The sequence below is a fragment of the Alexandromys fortis genome, unplaced genomic scaffold, assembly GCF_014885135.2.
Source record: "Alexandromys fortis isolate MF-2015 unplaced genomic scaffold, M_Fortis_MF-2015_v1.1 scaffold_26, whole genome shotgun sequence".
Taxonomy (NCBI): domain Eukaryota; kingdom Metazoa; phylum Chordata; class Mammalia; order Rodentia; family Cricetidae; genus Alexandromys; species Alexandromys fortis.
The window spans coordinates 1,051,681-1,061,368 of NW_026067894.1; the positions used below are offsets into that span (position 1 = coordinate 1,051,681).

At 49.9% G+C, this 9,688-nt stretch overlaps 1 protein-coding gene across 1 annotated transcript in view; it reads right to left on the reverse strand.

Annotated features, from left to right (window-relative positions):
• Sdhb (succinate dehydrogenase complex iron sulfur subunit B) overlaps positions 1-6,304 on the reverse strand; it is a 15,754-nt gene extending 9,450 nt beyond the window's left edge. Inside the window, exon 1 of the mRNA XM_050154284.1 lies at positions 6,138-6,304. Within this exon, the coding sequence (XP_050010241.1) occupies positions 6,138-6,209 (72 nt within the window). The 5' untranslated portion in view covers positions 6,210-6,304. The remainder of the gene's footprint in view (positions 1-6,137) is intronic.
• Between the last annotated feature and the right edge of the window lie 3,384 nt (positions 6,305-9,688).

Genomic DNA, 9,688 nt, shown 5'->3' on the forward strand with positions numbered 1-9,688 from the left:
AGCCAGGCGATGGTGGCGCACACCTTTAATCCCAGCACTCGGGAGGCAGAGGCAGGCGGATCTCTGTGAGTTCGAGACCAGCCTGGTCTACAGAGCTAGTTCCAGGACAGGCTCCAAAGCCACAGAGAAACCCTGTCTCGAAAACAAAACAAAACAAAAAAAAAAACATTTAGGGGCCTGAAGCTTAGGAGGTGGAGGCAGAAAGATCAGGAGTTCAGGGCCAACCTGGGCTATACGATACTGTTTCAACACCACCACCCCTAAGAAAAAGAAAGTGGGGAGAGGGGAAGCGGGTTAATATATAAAATGAAAAGTAAATTTTTTAAATTAAAATATATAAAAAAAATCTTAAAAAAAAGAAAGTAAACATGAAAATTACATCTCACCTCCCTATCAATCTGCATAAGCACCAAGGGAAGTTTTCTCCTGGGAAGAAACCCCAGCCCCATTCCACCCATTCGCTGCAGCTGCAAGACACTCTTGGCCAATGTCCTCTGAGATATATATAAAAATTGTTCACTTGAGACAGACTTCCTGTGTAGGCCAGTTTTGAATTCTAAATCCTCTTGCATCCCCAGCACTGGGACTCCAGGCGTGTACTAGTGTGGGCTCCAACCATCTTAGCTCACTTAATAATAACCTTGTTCTTTGTTTTGTTTTCATTAGGTAGGGCAGAAGCCATCACAACATAGTTACTGGGTAAGGACATAATTTTATGAGTTTTAACAAAGTAGTATTACCATAATTAGAGTATTCTTGCCCATCCAAAATGGTCTCTTTTTCATCATCCCATGTCCACTTTTTCACTCAAAGTAAAGACTTGGTGTTGCCAGGAAGTGGTGGTGCACTCCTGTCACTTGGAAGGCAGGAGCAGGTGGATCTGTGAGTTGGAGGCCAATCAGGGCAGCCAGAGGCTAGCCTGGTCTAAAAAGTGAGTTCCTTTAAAAAATAACCTGAGATAGCCAGGTGCAGAGCCGCACACCTTTAATCCCAACGCTCTAGACGCAGAGGCAGGTGGACTTCTGTGAGTTGGAGGCCAACCAGGATGGCCAGAGATACAATGTAAGACTCTGCCTCCCCACACCCCTGGGGACCGGAGAGTTAAACTGCTCACAACCTGTAATTCCATTTCTAGGGGCTTCTATGCCCTCTTCTGGACTCCACAGGCAACTACACTCACACACACATATATACATAACTAAAAATACAAGTAAAAACAGGTCAGTAAGACTGCACTTACCACCAGCCTGACAACCTGAGTTATATGCCTAGAATCCACATAACGGTGGAGAGAACTGACTCCTATAGGTTGTCCTCTGATCCCCACATGCACACCTAGGCACGTGTGTACCCCCATACACAAAATAGAGAACACATGACGATTTTTTAGTTTGGAAAAATTATAGACAACACGCATCTGTAACAGCACTGAGTTTCTTTCCTGATGGAAACACCTGGATGTCCGTCCTACCACAGCCACTTTGCCATCCTCACTCTGTAGCACCCAGGGACCACCATCTGCTAGCCCTACAGTCAGTTTGGGGTGAACCTCGGCATTATAGAAACGTAACTGCCTAATGCAGGGGTCGGCTGTTTTTGTTTTACACTTAGACTGGCCCACACTCACTATACAGCTGAGAATGACCTAGTGTTTCTACTCTCCTGCATTCACTTCCCAAGTTACGGGATTAAGGTGGGCATTCCTGGCCCTGGCTTTGGTTGCTTTTTGTTGTTGTTGGTTTTTATGTGTGTATCTTTTTGAGATAACAAGCTCTAGTGCAGCCCAGGCTGGCCTTGAACATGCTTTTGCTCTGAGCGCTAAGACAATACTACACACCGAGTTATGGTCCCACAGTATGGAAGGCGAATTTGCCAGTACCCTCAGAGGGTGGTAAGAGCCCCCATGCTCAGCTGATTCCCTCCAGGCCTGCTGGGATGACAGGTTACCTGCAATGGAGCCTCACATCACCTTTCTCCTATTTAAATACTTGTTTCTACAAAGACATTTGATCAGGTACACTTTTCAAAAGGGACTAGGTTTAGACTGAAATTGATATAGGATTTTTAGATTTATTTAGCCTTTTTTTTTTCTTTAGATAAGTCTTCACATAGCCCAGACATGCCTCAAATTTACTATGTAGACAAGGACCTTAAACCCCTGATCTTCCAGTCTCCACATTCCAGGTGGGTCACCACCCATGGCTATGAATCAGCAAGTATCCTGTTGTTTTGAGACAGGGTCTCACATCTAGACCTGCTGTCCTGGAACTTGCTAGTAGACCAGGCTGGCTTTGAACTCACAGAGATCTGCCTGCTTCTGCCTTCTGAGTGCTGGGATTAAAGGTGTAGTACACCACCACGCTAGTCTATTTCATGTGTATGCAGCGCGTGTGTCACATGGTGCCTGTGGGGGCCAGAAGAAGGCAATGGACCTGCGAAAGCTGAAATTACAGGTAGGTAGCTATGAGTGACAGGTGGCTCTGAGTGACAGAACATGCATGCTGGGAAATGAACTGCAAGTGTTTTTGACAGCTGAGCCACCTCTAGTCCTGGAGTTGTGGTTTTCAGAAAGATAGGATAAATTACACATGCTCGTGCACTGAGCACAATGATGTTGGCAGAGGACAAATCAACTGTGTATGGATGAGGGGAGAATTAGCAGAGGGTCTGGTGAACAAGTGAGAAAAAACAGAATGGACATCATCAGCACGTGGTGTCTCGTTAGCCCCACCCTGAATCCCCAGTAATAGGAAAGAGAAGACGGTGACTCTCTCAAGAAGCCTGTGTCCACTCAAAGGTGTTTTTTTTAAGCCTTTTTCTCCCCTAATGTGGATTTCTAAATCTATAATAAAACTTTTTTTTTTTTTTAAAAAAAAACGTTTTATTTATTATGGTTGTGTGTGTGAAGTTGGTGGTGAGGATGTGCTCTCGTGTGGTGGTCAGGAATGCTCTGTGTAGTAAGTTCCCTCTTTCCACCTTCATGTGAGTTCTGGGGATGAACTCAGGTCATCAGGCCTGAATAACGAGCATTTTCCCGCAGCAAACCTTCTCCTCAGCTCTTAGAGCTCTTCCTAATAAACTCCTCCGTTGCTTTTAAAGAAGACTGCGTGGACAGGGAGGTGGGCCAAAGCACCAAGTCTCCCATGGGAGTAGTGACTGCGGATACATTTGCAACTCGGTCTTTGCCTCTAGTGGGTGTGCAACAAAGGAAGAATGTTCTAGACAGCCCTGGAGGAGATGAACTTCACGGCCCATGACTGCAGCAAGGTAATGAGTGACCGGACAGACACAGAAGAGAAGGGAGAATTGCAGCCACATGGAAGGGCTGTTGCTATTCCTCTGGCTTCCTCAGGGGCAGGCTTGAAACTAGACAAATTACACAGCTACAGGAGGGAAGGTGGGCGAGGCTAGGAAGGACACCAGGCCTGGACAGACTGAAGGTGCAGGCTTGTATCTGATATGTGCCCTGTCACCTTTGAGCTGTGTGCTCTTCAGAGAATTACTTAGCCAATCTACCCCATTCCTCCTTCGCAAAGGGGGGGGGGGGAGGGACTGATACCTACTTCACAAGGAGCAAGTCAAACTCCTGGCAGAGCTCAGGAGACAGTCTCTGCCTTTCAACACTGGCAGCATTTTCAGGCCTCGGATTATTCTGATTGGCAGATGGGCATTCTAAACCTTACCGATCCCAGGAGCAAAGAAACAGAGCTGTAAATGGCAGCTTTGCCCTCCTGGAGTCCACAGTCCAGATGAAGAAATAGGAGCGCTATTAACAGTTAACCCATCGCAGTTAAACACTTGCAGGCAGAACTGCAGTCTGGGGGTGCAGTCCACACACAGAGGTTCAGAACCCGAGCCCAACAGCAAGCTCAGTGGGGTCCTCGGGAATATGAATAAATACACCTTCCCACAGGGAGGACACCTCTCTCTCTCACTGTCCTGGGGAAGGTGGCAAAAGGCCTCTCTTGAAACCCTCACACCGACCGTTTTCTACAGTTTATTCTAGGAAGCCCCTCTTAGAACTTGCTCCTAGTGGTGGGGCTCTCACAACTTAACTGCTGCCTCAGCAACTCAGAAAGAGGCTGGTGAACAAGGTCACCGGGAATCGATAACTGGAAAACCCATCAGGAGCCTCTCCTTCCTTGAGAAAACGGATGCACCCCTTCTCAGCAGACGGATTGCCGATAGCTCTTCAACTAGAGTAGAGGCCTCGTGAAATTTCCCCTATTTATGCTGGCATGTGAACTGGTGCTGTCCAATCCCATGTTGTCAACACTAAACACACGTATGTATAAGCAACACTACACGGACTCAAGAGATCGTATATGTGTCTCTGCATATGCTTAGCAACAACAATTAAAGCCATGCATGTGAGAGGGAGCGGGGAGCATGGGAGGGGAGGGAGGGGTGGGAATGATGTAAACACAGCACTCATGTATGAGATTCTCAACCACAGACACAGAATCATTAACTGAATCCCCAGGACGTCAGCCCAAGGCTCTGGCAGGCACTGTTTTACTGTTCTTTGAGACAGGGTCCCAAATAGCCCAGGTTAGCCTTGCACTCCACATGCAGCCGAGGATGTCCTTAAGCTCTTGATCTTGCTGCCCCAGGCTCCTGAGTGCTGGGTGGCAGGTGTGTGCCAGTGCACCTGACTCCGGACCCTTCCTACTCAGGAAGAGATGAAGAGGTGGGCAGTGGGGGCACACGCCTTTGATTCCCAGCACTTGGCAGGCAGAGGCAGGGGAGAAATCTCTGAGTTCAAGGCCAGTTCCAGGACACCCAGGGCTACAAAGAGACACTGTCTCCAAACAAACAAGAAAGAGAAATGCAGAATGAACGCTTTGTTAGGGTCACATCCAGTAGGTTGCAGAGAGCCGGGCTTACAAGAGGGGTGGAGTATGGACTGTGTCCTGCTGCATAGCAGGCACTTAAGACACAGAGAGATCAGCAAAGTCAAGAGAAGGAACTAATACTTCTATATGCTGATCACACATCAGAGTTCTGTTGCAGGGCCAGATGTGGTGGCACACACCTTGAATTCCAGCATGGGGGAGGCTGAGGCAGAGGGATTTCTGAGTTCTAGGACTGTAGGGTGGCCAGGGCTGCTTAGAGACCCTGTCCAAAACCAAACCAAACCAAAAACAAGGCTGGAGATGTGTCTCAGCGGCTGGGAGAGGGGCAGGGGTCCTGCTCATATGGTGGCTCATAACCACCTGTAACTTAGGTCCTAATCTCCCTGGATACCAGATAGGCACATGGTGCTCCTACATACGTGCAAGCAGACACTCATACACCAAACTTTAAAACAAAACAAAAAACTGGATAAGCTGATGGGAGCCTCGGTTTTCAAATCTCTAAGAAGCTCAGAGTTCCAGCTGCCCACCTTTAACGGGCTCTGTCCGGGAGCCCAGAGGAGCCAACAGACTGGACGGGATTCGCCAATCTTTAGCCCCTTCTGGAAGCAGAGGCCGCTTGGCTGGCCCTTCTAAACGCTCCCACTGAAAAAGCACGCCTGCAGGGTGCAGCTCCCCGAGGATACAGCCTGTGACAGCTACTACAGCAGCAGAAGCAGCCCCGGGCTCTGCCTGTGTCACCCCGTGCCAACGGTGTGACATCAGAGCCGCTACACACACTTTAAGGAACCGGGTCTCGCCTGCAGACTTCCACAGGCCGGGCTCCGAGCCTTTCCAGGTCGTTTCTTCCACCTCCCCTGTCCCTGAGGGTCTGGAGCGTGGCTCCCCAGCCTTACCGACCCAGACCAGCCTGCCCTGGCCGCGCGACCTGGCCTCCCGGGTGCCACCCTAGGCCCCCCTTACACACAGGGCTGAACAAGTCCTAATTTCTGGATTTGAAGTTGGGGGCCAACAACCGGGCGCTGGCCATATGACCTTGAGATGCCCTCCCTGACCTCCGTTTTTCCGCGGACCTTTTCCACCCTCTGCCCGGCCGCTACCCTCCGGCTTCAGCGAGGCGCCGGAGGACGAACTGACAGGATGCTCCGGGGCAGGGCGTAGGTGAGCCGCCCTCCCCCGAGGCCCGGCCCCGGGCTCCCTCCGCCTCCCCGCGGCCTCTCCACTCCGAGCAGCTTCGGTGACGGGCACGGTTCCCCACTGAACCACGGCCCCGGGGCTCACCTGCAGGCCGACTCGGCCGAGAGCCGTAGCCGGGAAACCGCGCTTCAAGGAGACCCCAACCGCCGCCGCCATCTTTGCTCGTGACGTCAACCCCACCCCTTAGCCTCCGGCATCCCGTCGAACACCGCGGTGGAAGCCGGCATCTCACCCCGAGGCCCGCTAGCCGCCGAAGAGCCGACGAATGGGAGGCGGCTTCCGGTGTCCCGGCGAGCCGACGGGAAGCGCGCGTGCGCAGTAGCGGTCAGCGGGCTGCTGGTCCGCTGGGCCTTGGGTTCCTAGGGTGACCTTCGCAGTCTAAGGGGCCAGAGGGAGGGTGACCTGGATGGGGCGGAGACTTCCAATTTTGTTCAAGGCGGTGATTTCAACCTGGCGAAGGTGGCGCACACTTTTAATCCCAGCACTAGGGAGACAGAGGCAGGTGGATTTCTGTGAGTTCAAGGCCAGCCTGGTCAACAAGAGCTAGTTCCTGGACAGGCTCCAAAGCTACAGAGAAACCCTGTCTCGAAAAAAACAAAAAGCAAAAAAAAAAAAAAAAAAAAAAAATTCAATCCCTTTCCACTTGCAAGAGTATCTGTCAGTCATCTCTGGCTCTTGTCTGATCAGGTTTGTTTGTTTGTTTGTTTGTTTGTTTTGAGTCCCTCATCTCCTGGCTGATCAGAACAGTTGGTGAGTGATTGAGGAGATCACAAAGATGACTGACAAAGGTGTCACTCATCCATTTATCCATAAATATGTACATAACCCGCATGATTGGAATCCTAGCAATTGGCAAGTGGAAGAAGGAGGAGCATCCGGATTGTCTTTGGCTGCCGTAGCGAGGTTGGTCGAGGCCAGCCTGGGATACATGGGACCATGCCTCAAAACACTCCAAACACTCAAAAACAGGGCTGGAGAGATGGCTCAGCCGTTAAGAGCATTGCCTGCTCTTCTGAAGGTCCTGAGTTCAAATGTGGTGGCTCACAACCATCTGTAATGAGGCCTGGTGCCCTCTTCTGGTCTGAAGGCATACTTGCAGACAAAATATTTTATACATAATAAATAAATATTGGCCGGGCGATGGTGGCGCACGCCTTTAATCCCAGCACTCGGGAGGCAGAGGCAGGCGGATCTCTGTGAGTTCGAGACCAGCCTGGTCTACAGAGGTAGTTCCAGGACAGGCTCCAAAAGCCACAGAGAAACCCTGTCTCGAAAAACAAACAAACAAACAAACAATAAATAAATATTAAAAAACACTCAAAAACAGAACCAAAGCAATCAGAAAGTAAGGGGTGCCTGGTAGTGATAATCCCAGCACTTCGGAGGCAGAGGCAGGCAGATCTCAGTTAGTTTGAAGCCAACCTGTTCTAAAAAGGGAGTTCCAGGAGAGCCAACTTGGTTACATAGAGAAACCCTGTATCGAAAAGCAAAACAAACAAAAACCAAAAAGTAAGTAAGTAAGTAAGGCTATGTAGCTGGGGCCTGGCTCTAGGGTGAGCCAGGCACTCACCTAATTCCTGGATAACAATGACAGAAAAGCTGGGTGATGTGGCCTAGGGTGTCCACTTAGGAGAATGACCTTGAACTTCAGAGAGTGCTGGCCTTCCAGATGTGTACCATCACGCCTGGTTGCACAAGCTCACCCCTGAGCACTGCCCACTGAGCTGTCCCGGAGTTTGTTTTCTAAGTTTCCTTTACTCATCTGAACCGTTTGTTTTCTAAGTTTCCTTTACTCATCTGAACCGTTTTATCGAGCATCTTCTATGGATTCTTTCAGAGTCGCTCTGACTTGGGATTTGACTTCCTTGGGCAGGTGTGATCTTGGTGTCCCAAGTCACTTGATCTCTTCAGCCACCCAGTGACTTTGCTGGTCCCCTGTTTCCAGAAGGAATGATTTCATTCCTCCCCGCTCACTTTTGGCAAAGGAAGAGCGCCGTTTATAGTCTTGTGGTTTCTTCACTCCAGCTCACTTAGATGCCACTGGAGAAATTAAGATGGCAGAAGGAATGGCTAGATGGGGCCAAGTTTCTGAGACCTTTACCTGAACCTGGCTTCTCTGCCTCCTCAAAGGGGGTGTGGTGAGGTATGAGCTCCAGGAGGTTGCCTTAACTGCTTCCCTTGAGCCCATGTGACCTTGGACAAGTCCTTCTCCACCTCTGTCCTGGCCTGAATCAGCGGATTTAAGGTTCCAAGATTGATGTGGTTGCTGTCTTGTGCAAAGGAAGGTGGAAGTCACCTTGCCTATCCAGGGAGCTGGCTCAGCACTGGGATAGGCTACCCCAGAGGACCTTTGGGTCACCCAAATTGGCTGGGGTTGTAGAAATCCCGTCCCTTTCTTTGCAAGTCCTCCAGAGCGTCAAAGGCGGTGTTTCTAGAGAACTGGCCCCCCACCCCCCAGCCATTTTCAGCCATCATGTCAAAGACAGACACCACCCACACATGAGTGGCTATCCTTTCACTTTGCCCAGGTCACCTTGGCAAAAGCAGTCTGGGGCCAACAAATGTGAGACCTTGATTTATGGAGGGGCTCTTGGTGCCAGTGTGCCCACACACTCTGCAGGCACATCATTCCTGGGCTTCATGGGGATTTGGGAAGCTCAGTGTTATGGAGGGATAATAAATTCCTGGGCGGCTCTACCTCCGCCCTGAGCTTTGGGCTTCCGGAAAGGCACATGTGCCATAGGACTTAAAGGTCTTCGTGGTCCACTTCTGATTTATGTTCCCAAATTGCCCTTGCCACAAGAGCATAGGGCTTGGGGGCTGGTTGGTTGCCATCCATTTGGAGGGTGATCTATTGCTTTTCATCAGTCATTCCGATGGGCGCCCCGGGCTTACACAGAACCTCACCTCATCGCCTGCAAATGTGTTTACATCAACAGTCTCCTCTGGCTCTCCTGACAACCCAGTGGGGTGAGAATGACTGTCCCCATTTCAGACAGTCTCCGAATAAGAGGAAATGGGGGCAGCCTAGGGAGGAACTTCTGTTTGAGGAACTCTTTCCTCCTCCAGGGCTAGAAATTGAGTCCAGAAGCAAATGTGAATGCCAAGCTGGGTTTTGATAGCTCAAGACTGCATTCTAAGTCCTCAAGAGGCAGAGGCAGGAGGATTGCTAGTTCCAGATCAGCCTGGACTACATAGTGAGAACCTGTTTCCCAACCCTCCGAAAAGAAAAAGGGGGCCAGTTGGTACTGGTGCATGTCTTTAATCCCAGCAGTCGTGAGGGAAAGGCAGATAGATCTCTGTGTTTGAGGCTAGCCTGCTTTACAGAGTGAGTTCTGGCTACACAGAGAAACTGTTTTTTTTTTTTTTTTTAAAGATTTATTTATTATGTATACAACATTCTGCCTCCATGTATGCTGACACACCAGAAGAGGGCGCCAGATCTCATTACAGATGGTTGTGACCCACCATGTGGTTGCTGGGAATTGAACTCACGACCTGTGGAAGAACAGCCAGTCCTCTTAACCACTGAGCCATCTTTCCAGCCCCGAGAAACTGTTTTGAAGAAACAAAACAAAACAAAAAGAAAAGAAGGGGTCCCCATCCCCTTTAAACTCAGCATCAAATGATTCGCT